General features: G+C 34.7%; 1 protein-coding gene across 1 annotated transcript; it reads right to left on the bottom strand.

Moving 5' to 3' along the window:
* Window positions 1-3,338: 3,338 nt before the first annotated feature.
* tbx18 (T-box transcription factor 18) lies at window positions 3,339-14,751 on the bottom strand. The gene is made up of 8 exons (XM_028797716.2): window positions 14,275-14,751; window positions 13,411-13,588; window positions 12,619-12,720; window positions 11,567-11,738; window positions 9,103-9,270; window positions 8,894-8,958; window positions 7,511-7,605; window positions 3,339-5,364 (listed from the first exon to the last, which is right to left on the bottom strand). Exons 1-8 carry the CDS (start codon window positions 14,498-14,500, stop codon window positions 4,652-4,654), a joined length of 1,719 nt encoding a protein of 572 aa, XP_028653549.1. The 5' UTR covers window positions 14,501-14,751; the 3' UTR covers window positions 3,339-4,651.
* Between the last annotated feature and the right edge of the window lie 4,317 nt (window positions 14,752-19,068).

Below are 19,068 nucleotides of genomic sequence, written 5' to 3'. Positions count from 1 at the left end.
TCTCTAAATTACTGGGATTATTGGGAACAGATCTCTTCTGCAGCCCTTAAATTTACATACTCCAATCCTTTATCCTTGAGTCACATTTCAGTAAGCATAAAGCCCCTATATTCTACTCTCATGGATCTCTTATGGCTAACTATCAATCTATCTAAAACTTGAGATCCTACTCAGGCCATAAAAAATTTTTCAATGCCTCCTAATCCTGAGGCTGTTATGCTATAAAGGTGCATAATGGGACCTTCGCTCATGGCTGAGCCCAGCTTAGGCCAAATATATCCCTTCACCAAGGACTCCCAACTTGTGTGTTGCTCATGCAGGGATTCCATTACTTAGACCTGTTTCTGGAATCCTCCTTTCTCAACCTGACATTTATTTCCTAAAGGTTGTTTCTATCCTACCTACAAGAAATCCAAAGGTCATGTCTCTCTCTCTGTCTCTCACTTTGGCCATTGTCTTGTGGCAGACTGTGTTATTTTTGTTCCTGAAAATTATTTGCCACTTGGGCAACCATTTGCAACATACAGTATAATTTAAAACATGTTTTGAATAGTTTTGTTAGCTTTATCTTAAATGTATAGAATTATGGCAATTATTTAGGCTATGTTTATTTAGAGTATAATTTACCTACATGTTAATGTATTATATTTTTTCTTTGTTTTTAATTATGAACAATAAAATTAAAACAGTTTCCAATTTTTAATAGAAAAGATAAAAACATAACCATTGCATTATAGCTCAGTAACAACCAATATTTAACTTTACTGCAGCAATAATCAGAGTGCAGACTGTGGATGGCTGCAGAATACCATTCTCTTCTGAAGCCTGCCACGGCCTTTATAATATGCAACTTAAGCTCCGGCTGATTCATCAGGTTGTTTGTGTGGGAGCCTCTTTGTTTCGTGCCAGAAATCACGCTTGTGCACCTGGTAGCATGCAAGTGTTAATTTCTCAGATTCACTGATAATGACCACCACATCATCCACACATCATTTGGAGCGCTTCCAGGACTGAAGGATTGGCGGGGATCTGTCACCAGCCAGGCAACCCCTGCAAGCCACTCATACTTGTGTTCCAAAATAAAAATCTCTCTCCCTGCTATTGCCATCAGAATTTTCATGTGCTCAACATTTGTCATGGACTTCACCTTCAAAATGACAAGAGCAGTTTCTACGTCTCAGGCCAAGCTAGTTAAATTTAACACACGAGGAGCCGCTTTTACAATTGCAGTTACTGTAGTTGCCATTGCAGTCACCATAGGAGGCATATCCAGTAGAATGAATTTAGCAGATTACAGCCATTAACTTTCCCCTACTGTTTTCTAAAGAAAGCAAGAAAATAACAGTAGGGTGCCACTTTTTCAATTTTATTTGAATATGGATTTCACAGCACTTCATTCTGTTGTTCTGTACAAAGCTGTGAGTTTGCCTTTCTCACATTGACAAAATAATCTGAACAGTTTCAATGAACTGACAACACAATAACAAAATGACTATGGGCCCCAAAATGGCCTTTTGTTTGTTTTTATTTTAATTCCAACATTATCCTCGAGTTACTATAGAGCAGTGTAACCTTCAATAGAATGCTTCTGGGATTGGCCTGGGTGCCTTACAACACTGAATTGGATTAACAGGGTGTCAGAATGTTATGTATGATTGTTTATACTTATTTTATTTTTATTTATTTAATTTATCCAAGAAAACTTACAAAATTTGAGTTACAGTCGCTTTTATTTTTTCCAGTTGGAACACAGTTAATAACAGGATTTGACTCCACATCCTCAGGGTTTGAACTCCAAAGGCCTTAACCATTACACCACACTACAGAAATCAGTGATCCGTGGTAGGCCTACATTTTTGGGGTCTTGAAGCTTAATGGGGCTCCTTCACAACCAGCAACAAGGGTGGGGTAACCACTATTATCTACGTTTAATGTCATTGTTCCTTGACAGATCAACACAAATTATATTTTTCTGATAGTTTAATAACCATTTTAATTACTATTTTGTATTGCATTACACTTCATTATTAATACTGTTATTTTTTAAAAACACCATACAGTAGACAGACAAACGTTTTAAGCAATGTGGACTAAAGTCAGTTCTGGGGTCCCTTCCTGGACTAGACACCCTGTAGCTTACATTTCATTAGTCTCATCGTAGATCCGTCTCAGATGTTATTCATGATAATGATGTCGACTATTCCATAATATAAGAGAGTTGTTTATGACTTGCAAATTTTAAACTTAGTGTAATGGTATCAGATGTAAAACCCAATTAAATATATTAGGTGAAACTTGCACTATATTTTAGGAATTTGCAGACTTATTCCCTCAAAATATATCAGATAAACTGATCAAGTGACTAAAAAAACCCCAAACTTTAAAGAAGCCTCTATTTCTGACATAAAACAGTATTTAAACTTGAAAAGTTTATTATGCTAGACTCATGTCCTAACTATTCACATAAAAGAATGAAATCTCATGTTCAGGCAAGCACCAACTGAGTCAGAAAAACTGAATTTACACTTTGACAAAGAAAATCTTTTAATTCCACTGGAAAACTGAAAAAACAACAAAATGCTGACATAAAAAGTAATACAAAATCAAATACTACCAAATAAAAAGTGAATATTGTTTTTAAAGTTTAAGGCTGTCTTGTTTGAATGAGAATGTGAAGTAGAATCGACTTCTAAACAGAGGATGATGATGATAACGAGTCTATGTCATCCTAGAGTTGAAGTGTCTGGTGTAACAGAACATTATTGGTTAACCAACACATAAAATAAATACAAACACATGTCAAAAAGTTCATCATAATTACCATGGCAAGTTAGAGAAACGTTTTTCATTTTTCTGAATCGCCCATAATTTCAAATGTGTCATAAAAACAAAATTAAAATGAATAAGTAATGAACAAATGTGCATTATGTTGAGCAATTTAATTAAGCCCATAAAAATTTTCCATTCACTGCAAAAGAACTCATTTTTCACAGAGCAATTTGTTACAGACAATACTAGAAATTGTACAATAAGTGCATGTGTGTGTGTGTGTGCATTTGTGTGTGTGAATGTGTGCGTGCGTGTGCGGGCGCGTGTGTGTGTGTGTGTGTGCGTGTGTGCGTGTAGATTTCTGTTACCTGCAGTAAACGCTCACCTGAAGTAAACTTGCATTCCCAACCTTAACCTCAGTCCTGTTTTTTCTTTCAACATAGTAAATCACAATAAATGAATAAGAAAATAGGTAATTTGTAAATTATTTGAAAATTGTGCTTTTTACAAATGTATAATCCTCTTCAGTTTATTGCCTATTTTTTCTAAAAAAAAAATATAACAGCACATTAGGTATGTGAATTACTTATTTACAATTTTATTGCAAGTTATACTTTGCACTAATTATATATATATATCTCCATCCACATTAATAAAGAGTTATACTCTTTAAAAATGGTGATTTTCTTCAACTGACTGCACAGTGTGAGAACATTTTAAATACATGTAAGAAAATAGAACATTCGGGATACTGGATACAAAAGCAAGGCACATTATTGTAACTGCAGCAATACAGAAGAAGGCTTAAAAATGGAATTATAAAATAAGCAAAAAAAAAAACTGTTGAAAGGTTACAATAAAGAAATATCACTTTCTATTCACAAACAATATCTTACATGAATATGAGATGCCACTTTGCAGTCAGAATATAACTTTACTATAAGCAACTGTAAAACTTATATTCATAGCTGTTTTTGTTATCTAGTGGTGAAAGACGATTTAAATTTAAGAAAAACCACATTCTTATTTTGGTCAGTCACTGCCACATAAATTAAGTTGTAGACCTTGTCATGAACCTAAGAAGTTAACCTAAACAATTCGATTCAGTTTGGGATGATCCATGACAATGCACATTTTCAACGATCCAGCCATCCATTTTCTGAACCCACAGGATTTTGAGGAGCCAATACCCCCACAAAGCAATATCAGGAGAACCAATTTTGAATGGGATATCATTTTTTAGGATATTAACTAACATAATATGTTTGTTAAATTAAGATATATATTCCTTATAAGTCTCAGCATCCAACAATGTTGTGTAAAATAAAAGTGACTAGAACTTTATAAACTAAGTGACAATATGTGACTTACAATCTCTGTCAGAATACCATTATTACTGCTGTAAAAGGAATGATGTCTGGAAACTTTAAATGTACATAACTTAAGTTCATCTGTAGCTTTTTCTATCAACTGCAAGTTTATATGCACCATTAAATGTGCAGATGACTAAGAAAGATGTTTTTCCTTTCTGTCATTTTACCAAAAACAGAACCATAGTAAACATGATTACCAAACGAATGAATATTTAGGTCTACACAAGAAACAAGGTAATGGTGGTATTCTTCTGGATTTCACTGTTCATGATTTTCTGAATAAATAAGGTCCACTTTCAGTGATATTAAGAAAAGATTTATGAAGCTGGGGCTAAATTTTCCATTTTTTGTATCGTGCCTGTTGATTTCATCATACTGTTACATCATTTTCTGTAGCCTAATGCATAACAGCACTCTAGAAAAAAAAGTTTTAATGTGTTTATTTTTTCATTATCTCTGTTATACTTTCCAACTGCAAAATCTTCCTCCTCTGTTTCATATGACAGTTTTTAAACCATATGTGCTGGAACTTGAGAAGACGTCGCTAAGTTCCCTAAAGTCCTTGTATCAAAAATATTTTGCTGTCCACTGGTTAACATGTGCACTCCGTCCATTGGAGATAACACTTGCCTATCAGTCATTGTACCACTGGGAGAAGATCCAAGAAAGTTTGCTTGTGATGATGTGATCTTCTCTGGACTAGTTGCAAGTCTAGGTGAGGTTGAAAAGTTATATCCATATAAACCATACGGACTGTGAATTCTGAAACTGTTGTAAGCTCCTTGAGGTCCTTGATTAGCTGAGAAGGCATTGCCAGCAGGGCCTGGCATGATGTATTGAAGCTGAGAGGATGGAATACTTGAGATCTGTATTGGCAGAGCAGACTGATGACAACTGAAGGCATCACCATCGCTTGATGTCAGTGACATGTTTGTGCCATTCACTCCAACATATGAAGAAGTCCTTGGAGGTGCAAAGGTTTCACCACTGGGGTTGGTGAGTCTACTGTAGGTCTCTGCAAGAGTGTTGCTGTAACGGTTGAGTGCTAATCCAGAGCGGGTGCAAGGTGCATAGTCAGCAGGGCTTACAGCGCACAACTGCCCACTGCCATGCCCCAAATGGAATGCAGGAGAGGAGCAGGGAGCACCAGAGAGGAGGTGTGCATGCGTAGAGGTGACCCCATTAGCAGTGCTTTGAAGAACTGAAGGTGATCCAGGACTGCCTGCAGAAAATATACAAAAATGTGTGTCTTACAAATAAACAAGTGCAAAGTAGTGACTAACACTAATCTATAATAACGTACAACTGTAAGATGAACTATGGCAGCTGTTTGCTTCTTAGTAAACAAAAATCTCTGTAAGTTAAGCAAACTATACATTATAAAATGATTCACTTCTGTCAAATTATTTAATAATCTCTTCTTATCTGCAGTTTACATAATATTATATCTATCCATTTATGAAACCAGCTTCACCCACGTCTAAGATCACATGATGCAAGAAAATATTCTGACAACATTGGGCACAAGGCCGGAATCAACCCAGGACAGAGTGCCAGACCATTGTAGGTCTCACGCACACATCCTCACTGGGCCAATTTAAAGTCATCAGCTAACTAGGCTCACGTGTCTTTGGGAGAAAATTGGAATAACCGGATTAAATATAGGACTGTGGATATGTTGTATGACAGTGCTATCACTGTGTCACCCATCTATCAGATATGGGAGGAAAGTGTAAGTCTTGAAGAACAATGCATGAAGCCTCAAAGAGAAGGAGTAAACTCTACTGACAGTGCCTGGACCAGATATGAATAGTCCTTTGGAACTCACCACAACTGCATCCCTACATAACACTTATACACTCAAAATGAGTGGGAATGAATGACTAGTAAATTATTCATGAATAGAGTACAAATAAAGCTTATTACTCTATATTATGAAGTTATGACTTCTTCTAGTAAATTACAAAATTTGCCAGGAAAAAAATCATCATAAACAAATTGAAGATAGCTTAAGTGTAACTCTTTAATCTAAAAATTACAGAAACCGAACCTTGCCTTTATCACTAATTCATTCAATAGTTGCAGACCATTTTAAAAGATTTATGGCTACTGTGAATGGGAATAATGCTTAATTATTGGCAGATGTTGTCAATGCAAAAGATGGTGTGCAAAAAGGCCAACACTTACTTGTTAGAATCTCCTAGGCCTCTGCAAGAGAAGTGAATAAAGATGGTGGAAGGATGTCAGAAGAGCAAACACTGTTCTGAGACGCACAGGAATAGGACATGTGACTCATGTTTTCATATTTAAAGGACTCTAATGATGCAAAGGACAGGTAGTCTAGCTCGAAATACCTAAAAATTATTTATTCGTCTAAAACACTCATTAAACACCAATTAAAAATGTGACTTAATGAATAAATGAAGAGAAAGGTTTTATTTTGCTAGCTTTTTTCAGGCAATGTACAACTGGAATGTGGGACAAGTGGGAAGTCCAAATTTTCAACTGGAATTGAATTACCCACTCAGAAAGTTGGGAGAGTCGCACCAATCCCGACCTCAAAATCTACGATGGCCGCATCAACAGTAAGTGAAAGCTTCAGTATTATACTCTTTGTCATTATTTCTATCCACTTGCGTCTCATTAAATCAGTCACATACACACAGGACTATCTGTGGACATGTTGCTACAGTGTTTGGATGTACAAAATACCACGTAATGTATTGTTATCAACTGGTTTTGTAAGCACAATAAAGGTTTTCCTAGAAGCACACATATTGATTTTCCAAATGTCAAAATGGGTGTGACGTCATTCCCTGCTCTGACACCCAATTTGCAGGAACTAAATGGAACGCGGGATTAGATTATAATTATCTGAATATAAATTTGGCCCAAAAAACTATCATTTTTATTTTTTAATTTTACACAAATCTAGCACAAATTAGCTTTACAAAAGAGAAAATATGTACATCCTTGGTACTTTTTGCCCTGCAACCCTTAAGTAATTAAATATCTTCCACTTGCAAATTCCAAAAGAAAGTTTTTTAAACCATATATTTATGTGGAAGGAAAGTGTAAAAAGTAAAAAATAAATAAACATAATATGCTATTTAAAGTCTTATTTCATGCATACTTATTGATTATTCAGGGGACACATGTAAAGCAAGTCAGATTTATGATTAAGGACTGTGAAGATAGAAAAATGTAAAAAGTTTTCGAAGTTCGTATTCACTATCTTATTTCAGTGATATTTCTTATAATTGGATTATAGCAGAGAAGCTGAATATGTGTCTGACCTGACACCAGGCACTGATGAGAAAGCAGCACACATAATACTTGCAGTATAATACAAGCATCTGTAAAATTACCTTGCTTAGTAATTCCTGGTATATCTTCAAAAGTCAACGTCCTTAGTGAAGGCCTCCAAAATGCATATGATTCTACCAAAGCTTCAAGGCCCATTCTTCAAAAAAAAAAATATATAAAGGTAAATAATTCATGCTTTACATTTTTAAAGTTCCTGAAGACGTATATAACAAGAGGGAAAATCAGACAAGTGGTTCACTAGTACAGGCTTGCAAACTTTTTTGCTTAAAATACTTTCTGCCAGCAAACAATTTAAACTTATTTTTAATTCTTAACACCTTTAAGTTAGTGAATGTGATCAAATTAAAGTTTATTTTTTAAAAAAAGTTTTCAAACTAATACTTTCTTGTTCCATGCTTTTTTTCCCCTTATGGAATCATTAATCTACAAAAGCACCGTTTAATGGCACTGCAGCCCAGATACTAATAGGAACCCAGTCATGAAAAACATTAAATTGGGGCACGTCGGAGGCTGCCAATGTTCTGTTCTAATGTAATTGCTTTCACACTGTTTTTATACAGGGATCATAGCCATTTTACAGGAAGCCATAATAAAATATTTATTAGGGGACTTGAGCTTAAAAAAGAGCTTCATTTTCTGTACTAACGGGGGGCTCTTTTTCTTCTAGTTACCGTGAAGATAAAAGTCGCCTCCTGGAGGGTGTAGCCAAGGCGATAATTTACACAAGATGCAATGAATGTTTCTTTCTGTTTTATGCCAATCCCGCTTGTGCTATCAAATGGTAGAGTTTGTTTAGCGATCTATTTAACTTTTCCTGTATTTTTTCGAATAGGTGGAATAAGGGTGGCTCTATACCTTCCGTAAAGCCCTTTTTATTGGTTCAAAAGCAGCAGCTTCACCGAGGAATGAAACCTTACCCTTCGGCACATAAATTCTCGTTTCCACTTGACATTCCCCAGTGAGGACATTTTAAAGGTGCAAACTTAATCATTTATGCCTAAAGCTGCACAGTCCAAAATGGGAAGGTCGTCCTGAAACGTGAATTAAGATATAAGGCATCAAAAAAGTCGCAGGTGTTTTAGATAAACGAACGTTTTATACATTCTGTAAGAATAGTGCGGATGTGTATATTCATTTACATTCACTCTTGTGAGTCCTTTTTTTTTTTTTTTTAGGAGCACGTGTAAACTTTTAAACAGACCCTGTTTGCGAAAAGCCGAATAATTTATGTCTCTGACCAAAGACTGCGCTTCACATATGGATCTCGTTAATTCATGGGTAATGGGAGGACATGCATTATTGTGATTTTGGCTACATGTGAATGCTCGCGTGCATAATGATAAATGTTGAAAAACGTTCCTTGCAAATCTTTATTATGAACACAAATATATCAATACACAACGTGCATTAATGTTATAACTCACCGATTGCGGCCGGAGTCTCGAAATCCTTTGGCAAAAGGGTTTCTATCGATTTTCAGCCTTGTAATCTTTAAGATAATAATAAGAAGAATGTTGATGATGATGATGAAGATGAACTTGATGCGTATTTTAGGACATTGACAATATAGTCTAAGGTAAAATTATTAAAAAAAATAATTCGCATGTAGTCAGATGCAGTAGAAATAATTTACCTGTTGGTTCTGATAAGCCGTGACGGTGGTGAAAACTGTTTCTGGAAATGAGAAGGCTCTGACCCCATCTCCTGACGGGACCGTTTTAACTGGAGAAAGTTCGTCGCCACACTCTTTTCTGATAATGTGTACTCTCGGCTGGTACTTGTGCATTGAATGAAGGATTATCTACGAACAAATAAACACAAATTAAAACATTATTTCTTTGTCGTCAAAAACAGTATTCCTACTATTAGGCTCAAATGTCCCTTTAAATAAAAAGGAATAGCTTTCTTGAGTTCCTTTTCATATATTCTTTTGATGATGATGATGATGATTGTGGGGATACTAATGCCATCAGGTACTCCCGTGTTCTCTCACATCATCAAAGACGTACAGGTTAGGTTCATTGGTAACTGTGTATTGGCCCCGTGTAAGTGTGTATATTTGTGTGTTTGACTGAGAGGCCCTGTGACGAACTGGCGCCCTGTCCAGAGCATGCAGGTTATGGCCTTGATGTGGGGTTAGGCACCCGTGACCTTTGATTAAGAAGGTCTTAGAATGTTATGTGGTGATTTAGTATAAAAAAAATCGTCTTCATAATCACCACTAACCTCTATAATTATAAGACACGTCAACATAAATGAAAGGTAAACCTTAATAATATTATTACTATTATCCATTTAACGTTTAGTCCACGGTTTGGAGGAAAAAATGTGCATAAGGCTGGTCTCAGTGCTGAGGGTGCCAGTTTAAATCAATCTTAATAATAACCCTCATGATCGCAAAAGTGCCACTAACTGTTAATTTTATTACATTTCCATCGTTAACATTCACGGCAACGAAAATAGATTGAAACAGCATACTGTATACATTTAAAAATGCAAATGAAACGAGTTTTCTAAAATATTCACGAGTACTTAGAAAGAATGCAGTTTCATTTTCTAACGGCTTTTTTCGACATTAAAATAAAACAAGATTATGATCGTGAGAAGAACATTTTCCAGATTCTTGTTTTTCGTTACAACATTCTCGTGTCATTTCAAATTATACATAAGTACAGGATCATATAAGCTGAAAACAAGGGGGGTGCATCTAGACGTCACAACTGTAATCTTGTGTTCATTAAACCAAAGAAAAATATGATTATTAAAAGCATCAATGTACCAAATTGCGCGCAAAGTATGAAACGTTTGACATGAAGAGAAATGTGAGAAATTGTCATGTGCTGAGAATGAATCCGTTTTTGCCTGCCGTCCCTGAACCTTAACAAACCGATAACCTAACAACTTTAATGGAACCTAATTTCTTGAAAAAGATCATTTAAACCCTAAAGGTATTTCTAAATACAAAGTCACAATCATGCAAGCATGTTTAATCATGCATTTTTTTTTCAGTATTATCTTATTTTAGAAAAATATTACATGTACGGTTTTTAAACAAGGCATGGGTGTGCTGCTGCAGCATAGGATAAAAAACACTAAGCCATGTTCAGGGTACAAGATTAAGACAATGAAGATCAAATCGTTATTATAAGTATCTCAACTGTCATTTTTAATCCTCCTGCTCAGTGTGTGTAGACGTGGTGTATAACGTTACCTTTAACTCATTACAAAATTAATAAGAGTATGAATGACATTAAACAATTAATCCGTTATTTTTTTGTTACTTCACGCAAATTAAAATCTCATAGATACATTTTCTGTAAGAAGAAACCCAGTCAGTTATATATTGAAATGCACACCATAAGGTTTACTTTATCGAACTGATACATTCCGATAAATCACGTTTTTAAAGTAATGTAATGAAACACTGTGACATAAGGTTTAGAGCAGTAATTTAAATCAGACTAATTTTATTGTGATGTTACTTTCAAATACATGTTAGTTACTTTTAAATAGCGCATTTCTAGGCACTGAAGGTGCTTTTTTTTATTGGTTTGTTTTCATCCAGATGATTTCAAATAGCTCTGCTCTGCTTACCATTGGGCAGCTGTGTATTATTTTGTTTATGTGGACCATCAAAAGGGGACTGTGGCTTTTAAACATAAAACAGTTCATGTATGATATCTAATATAATATTCAAAAATGATAAAGAAAGCGCTTGACGTGAACTTTGTACCCTGATATATAAATTACAGTGCACATTATTTTTTTTATCAAAAACACGTAAATTAATATGGCTTTCTTGTATTCTAGTATTATTATCATCATTATTAATGGTAGCAATATTAGTATTATTACATCATTTTCATTATCAACATCATCATTACTACAGGTCTATACAGATTGTTTTATGGCTTATTTTTAGATGATTTTACCCAAACTGACGAAGTCAACTGAGAGTTGCAGTCTTCAGTTAAATGTGTTAAACACAAATGTACAGCCCATAATCATAAGCAGAGTTACCGAAACGAAGAACAAGAAAAATGTGTTAGAAATCATGCATCTATATCAACGAAACTATCAGTAAACTGCACACTTACATGACCCTGGTCATCCAATTCATTATTTGTCAACTTCAACTTGTCAAAGCTGACGACCTGTCGCATCCAAGTCTCTCCAGAGGCAGGTGAATCTGGATGAATGTAAACTCGAGGAGGTACAGGAGAGTCTGCATTACCTGCAACCATCCATTTGGAGCTGTGGTAGACGTACCTGTAAAGAATGTGATACATGCTGAGCAAGAAATTATGCAAAGCCAGTCCTTCTTGAGCAAATCCGAAATATAGACCTGCACAGGTATTTTGTACTAAATCTAAACTTTCCTTTTCATTCAGATATGATATCGCATTTAATATTATATAGAAATTCAAAAACAAAACCTAACAAGCTTACATCTTATCACTATTCTTTTGCGTTATATTTCTTTATGTTTATAGTGTTCCTTCAATGTGTTGTACTTCTTATTTTCACAGCATTTTTACAAAACCTATCACCTACGATATTTTGGACAAAAAATGGAAACGCTGTTCTTTCTCGCTGTTTATGCTAATAAATGTTGTTTATTAGTCGTATAATTTACTAGTAACAATAAATGTATAGAATATTTGTATCCTTTCCAACTGTATTTTCTCTACATAAAAGCAACACATTGAATATAAAATTTCATATTTGTTTAATTTTTCCTTTATCAATAATATCCAATTTCTTATGTAACTGTGTTTTAGTATTTGGATGTGTGGTAAATCTGTAAATAATTTACGGAAACAAGTACAAATTCACTGCGAAAATCCATTTAACAAATAAAGAAATAATATGGTATGGCCTTAACACTAAACAGTTGCAAATTCCTCGCTTATAGGTTTATTAAATGTTCCAGGCAGATTAAAAATTACTGTTAAACCCTGCAGCACTGGCAGAAAATGGCAATTCACTCGAGTGAGTTACTTGTGTCAAAATCCAAAAGTAAGTTGACTAAAGTCTGAATCAATCAAACAATAAATATGTTTCGAATACATAGCAGATATAAAAAACAAAGACTCCGAGAATATTATACTAATGGACTGTAGAAAGTCAGAAGGTCTTGTATGTTTACCTGTATCTTTTATTGTCCACAGGAATTATGTCCATAGCGATGTAATATTGCTGATGAGGATCCAGTCCTGACATCTTTACCCTCATGGCTGGAAACATTCGTCTGAAGTCGAAAGAAAATTGAACATGTTGTCTATAAAGCCATTGTAGGCCTATATGTACCTTTTTATGTGTTAATAACATAACTAACATTCAGGCATTTCCATTGACGTGTATTGTAAAGCACACCTCCGAAATGAATAAAAATTACTTGATGAAATGAATCTTGCCTGAAGAAGGGGCCTGAGTTGCCTCGAAAGCTTGCATATTGTAATCTTTCTAGTTAGCCAATAAAAGGTGTCATTTTGCTTGGCTTTTCTTTGATGAAATGAAAAACAAAAAGTTTTCAATCTGTTTTCAATTTCCAAGTCTTATAATCTTTTCATTAATCTTTTAAAAACTAACACGTAAACTACGGTCCCCATAATATTTACAACAATATATAGAGCCACCCGTTTGAATATCCAAATAATTCAAACGTACTTGCATTTATGTATTTCTATCATTTTCATGGTGCATTTATTAAAATTTATTGGAGATCATCAGATACAATGATCTCTTATGCCCGCCGAGGTTTACCTTTTTCATTTGACTCTTCTTTTTAAATAATTGTCAGAAAAAATGCAAATAAGTTGATGTGTATTGAAATATTAATGGTTGTTTCAGTGTTAAAAATGCAATTCCGAGACAAACTGAGCTGTCAACTTTCACAACAGCAAACAAATTACTCTTACACAACCATTGTTAGACTGACCTTCCAGCTTTGGTAATGATCATTTCAGTTCCGATTTCGTGAAAACGTTTCCATAAATCTGCTCCCTGAAGATCCACTCTGATATCTTCTGAAGCGCTGAGGGGTCCTTGAGATGTCACCGCCGATGATGTGGGTATAGAAGGAGAGGGGCTCGTCAGCAGCAGTTCGTCGCTCTCGGCTATGAGATTACATACATGACATCGGTCAAACTCTTATAAATCAACGCTAATCCGTTTTAACAACCACCTAATAATACTTAACCAAAGCAAAAAATATATGATTTGTAATGACTATTGGCGCCATTTTTTCAGTAAGGTTAATCCTTTCATAAATTAAAGACGCATTATAAAAAGTGAATGATTGCCGTGGAAATACTGTTTTTTACATTGTTTTTACAAGAACGAATTCCCACATACCTAGAATCTACTATGACATGCATTAACATTTTTGTTCTAATACAAAAGGGAGACGGATTTCATTCCTTAAACCTGGAGTGCAGATTTGATTAACCTCGAGAATTGCAGAGCACAATAGTGGGACACTGGGGTAAAGAAATATACGGGAATTGTTAAATTAAAATCTCCGAAAGACAGAACTACTTAAGATGACTGCAACTGGGATGTAAACGCACGTGCATCATTGTTAAGAAATGTTTGGACGTGCCAGTGACTTAATGATTCAAGCGTTAAACGTGATCCACTTGCTGCGAGGTTTTTAAAATACGAGTCATAAAGAGAGTTTGACTTGCTGCGGCATATCAACCTTTTTGGACTCGATAGTAATCAGCACGCTAGAACTGGCAGCAGAAGCAGCAAAAAGTGAAGAACTTGGGGTGACGAGCAAGAGTTGAGTAGAGACACCTACTAGACCCGTCGCTCCTGCAGTCAGTCTCGGGAGTTTTGTCGCAGATGCAGCTGCCTTCGTTTCTCTCTAAGCTGTCATTTCGTTTAGGAATTTTCGATGCCTCCTCTGCATAATCCGCCCTTTCCCTGTCCAGTTTTCTTTTCTTTTCTGCTCCAATCAGGGCTTCCACCGAGAAAGCATGAGCTTTTAAACTCATTGTACAGGGCGACCTCCTCTTCTCTGCCATCACACAATCCCAAAAGCGAAATCCCTAAATGAAAAAAGTACAACCGGTCAAATGTGCCCAACAGTTTTCAAAGTGCATCCGGAGCGTTCTCCACTTTTGCACGTTCCGATCTGTCAGATTCCCCTTTTCGTAGAACTCTTGGGAAGCGCTATGAGTAAACGTTGAGCAGAATACGAAAAAATGGGAGGGGGGCAACAACTGAAATTTGTTGCCTTGTTCTGTCAGCACTTGTAGACTGCAAAGCAATGGATGAGATCTGATCAAGTGTCAATAGCCAGGAATCAATGGGCCGGGCCCTTAATGCCAATCAGCGTGAGCCATAGCCAATAAAAGTTGTTTACCCCGCCCACTGGAATCAAACCGCGCCTCCTTCTTACCGAATATGGAATGATGGGATGATGAATGAAGCCATTCGCAAAAGTAGAGCGCCTGCAGTTCTTTAACATTGCGATCATTTTCACACCGACTTTTCAAATGTCTGAAATGCTTACTTATTAACACTTAGACTCGGCTGAAGTAATTTAATAAGCAGCAGACCAAAATGCAACGTCTGCGCTCTTATCATGTTGCATATCATATGCACGAGGCAGTCATTTAAAATTGCACAAGAGTATTTGGTGCTTAAATTTGAAAACTCTTAACAAATATAAAAAAAAAACTATCCAATTTCATTTTACTTATTTACATTTTCAGAGGCGCCTTTCGGTCGATACAAAACGTTTGTTTCAAACGTGAATGAAAAATATTTCGTCTCCTCTACTACTCTGTGCAAACGAATTTCTGTTGCGCAGCTAAAATCATCTTTCACTTTTGAATGCATAAGTGAAAAAACAATTCCCCGTTTGTAATTCCTACCGTTTGATGCTTTCGTACGATGGATTATTACCCAGACCAAGTAAACGTTCAGTAATAATCACATTTAGGATCCCAGCTAACAAATACTTTGTGTGTTTTTATATTGTTCAACAGTAAAGTGTAAAAAGAAGTTCAAAATGTTAGCAAAATATTTTTTTCGAGAATTTAAAGACTTTAAATGTTATATTCATTTGTATATACAATTAAAGCATATATGATTCCATCAATACATAATTTCCCTTAGTATTCATTTTCTTGAGGGATAATTAATGCTCTTTTGATTACAGAAATTGAAATTTTAAGGCAAAAATCCCATTTTGAAAATTTTGAATGATTTTCCTTCTGTTCTACGTGTTTTTGAGAAGTTGCAAACTAAATTAAACAACAATAATAAAACACGTACATATGTTTTGCAATGGCAGAAGGTTGTTCCTTTATGAACCATTTCTGAAGAAATTTTTTGATGCTATATGCTTCCTCCTTTTAATATTATATATATGGCTGAATTATTACATTTGATATAAAAATAGAGTTAGGAATACGAATCATAAGACTTGAATTTCTTATGCATGTAAGATAATGAAATATTAATAGATCAATAGTTTGTTTTTAAATGTTCAAAAAATATTTTAAAAGGCACCTCTTTTCGCACCGTATTTTGAAAAAAAATATACGACGACAGTATTTAATTTAGTTCAATCTTATATGTTTGCTCTGTAGGATTTATACAGTGAAAAATTAATGCAAATATTATCATGTTGATAGAGACGAAACTGAATGAATGAAAATCAAGAAATGCGCTCTGATGACACCTGACTAACGGCCATCGCTGCAACCAACAACAGTTAATCAAAAACACTTTTCAAAATAATTAAATGCAACTGAAATATTTTGCTTTACTTTTTATTCTTCCTGTTTAAGATGTTTGCTTATTCCATCAATTATGATATTTCTCTACATCAGTAGATGGCGTTAATTAGGTTGTTAGTAGCGTTCAATAGTGTTTTATATATTGTCTTTGTGTGCTTTTAACAATTGATTCTTTTGTTTGCTGTACTCGGAATTTCCAAAGATGAATTTCTAAATTATTCCACTTCGATAAAAAGGGTCACAGACTACAGAAAATAAATATATCATTTTTCGCTCACTGCCTTCTTCCGATGTGCTGAAAAACCTTTTTCTAGACTGGAAGAATACTGCAGATTATCTCCGCATGAAATGCAGAACGTAAGCTGCATAAAAACAGCTGCTCTGAAAATGTAACCAACATTTTAAAGAGTGACCTGCTATACATCACACAGCCATGAGTATGCGTCAAATAAAAAACTGCTTACCGCCTTCAAACATCTTTAATTAACTGCAAATATGAAAAGTAAAAAAGTACAGACTATTACAGATTTTCATTTTAACAATGTAAAGAGAGCTAAGCATATATATATATATATATATATATATATATATATATATATATATATATATATATATATATACAGTCTAAATGAACGTGCAACTTTACTTATGTAGTACAAGTAAAATAAGCATAAACATTGGTTACTTTATATCACCATATACAGACGACCATTTCACGTCTTACCTTTTCTTTCCCCCCGTACTGTTTAACGTTAAACAGACAGTTGTGGAATTTTCTTTATATCGTGATTATCCCTTAACAATTATATACTATTCAAACACAGGCATCTAGTGTGGATGCAAGGACAGGTAAACTAATATCAGAACGTTCAGGCATAAACTGTGGTTTAGTTTTACAGGTATAAGTTTTAAAGCTTGCTTATTTTTGTTGTATTCGTCAACATTCCAATTTGTTCCAAAAGCGTAACTGAGCTTTCTGGTATGCATAGGAAATTCCGAGTCTAAATATTTACCTCTTTTCAAGCAGATGCGCAAGTAAAAAATAAAATAAATGTTGCGAAACTGGGCAGCACAAAAATGAAAAATTTTATAACTTCTATTAAAAAAGTAAAGATTGGTGTTCAGTAGTTCGTCATATTTTAAAACATCGCATTGATACAATCTATCAACCTGTATAAAACAGTCTTTGAATTCATTCAGATCTGTGTATTAGCTAATTTATTTTGACTTTTTTCAACTGAAATATAGCATTTTCTTGAGGACATCTTTTTGAGAGAGCATTTATTATGAGCACTGTAAAGTGATGTGCAGCATTTGTATTTTATATGTGTTTCATTGACGACAGCTCAGATATTTTCTTCCTTTACTTACACATGCCCTAATTAATTAATCTAATTATTATTTTTTCCGACGTAAGTTTATCACTGATGGCTTATCTAATTCAGGTATACTTATATTAATCCAAGTAGTAATAATAAATAATGTTAAATACTTGTATATTTAATATAAAGTCTATTTTTATATTATATTTTGAAACAATTGTATCAAAAGTATTGTCTCCATGTTTTAACAAAGTTTTTAGCGCTTACAACATTTTTAATGAATGATTGAGTTACATGTTATCGTATAAAGTTTTGATGCCCGTTTATAATTTTTTGGAATACTGTATTCTTGGTTTAACACAACGAATATCTTTTTAGTTTTACTGCATATTTTGTTACGTTTAAATTTGAATTGTCCTAATATCATCTTAATTATAAAGAAAAAAATGTAACTGTTCTGTATGTGTAAGAGGAGAATGTACTCCGGACACCTGTCGCAGAGACTAAGTGGTGGGACTTCAGACGAGGCAATCCGTCTGCTCCAAGGGACACGAAGAGCTGTTAAAATGAAGTGAGCCGCATGTTGCCTTACTGCATCCTAGCTTTCTTGCTCTCTACCATTTTGCATTTCGTTTAGATTAACCGCAACTGGTGCTGTTTGTCCTCTGGCTACATATAAATTAGGCTTCAATGCACGTATGCATGTATGTATATTTGTATATATTCTCTAATTGTAAAGGGTTGGGTGTATGTACGTCTGTAGCTATTACGTTTAAAAATCGGATCCGTATACATGAAGCGCCTTATGAATTAAATTACAGCCTTCACAAAGTTTATATTTGATAATTTTTTACAGTAGTTTCTGGCAAATATCTCCATCAATCTGCAATGATTTGAGGAAATCAGTGATAATTTAGCGTAGCATTCACTACTTTTGATTGAATCCGTGGATGGTTTCATTGGTTACAAAAACTGAAAGAAGCACGATGCCATCTGCTGTTGGCAAAAGGAGCTGTTTCATAATTCCGTGAGCCAGGTAAACCTTAGAAAACAACCGAAGGAAAAATCACATACACTTGGATTTATGTGATAACAAAAACATGCGTACGCAGTATATAAATAAAGCAGTACATACTTTGCCAGAATGATACTAATTAAATCGAGTTAATGTACTTCATCCCCGCAATCAGCTCTGCGACAGATAACCACAGCATAGATCGTTTATTTTGTAAATTCTGTGGGAAGATAGATAGATAGATAGATAGATAGATAGATAGATAGATAGATAGATAGATAGATAGATAGATAGATAGATAGATAGATAGATAGATAGATAGATAGACCAAAGCTAAGCTTCATTATAGAATTATTGGAGAAAATAGTACAGAGGTTACTGGCGTCCAGTCCACGGTGCTTTTCTTCCTTTCTCCCTTATGTTGACGGAATAGCAGGCTCGGACGTTCCGCAATCCTGGAGTGGAAAATAAACTGTTCAGAAAACAGATGGATGAGAACTACGCAT

Source organism: Erpetoichthys calabaricus, chromosome 3, assembly GCF_900747795.2.
Source record: "Erpetoichthys calabaricus chromosome 3, fErpCal1.3, whole genome shotgun sequence".
NCBI lineage: Eukaryota > Metazoa > Chordata > Cladistia > Polypteriformes > Polypteridae > Erpetoichthys > Erpetoichthys calabaricus.
The sequence above is the reverse complement of the archived record's forward strand: the minus strand, read 5'-3'. Positions and strand labels throughout refer to the sequence as shown.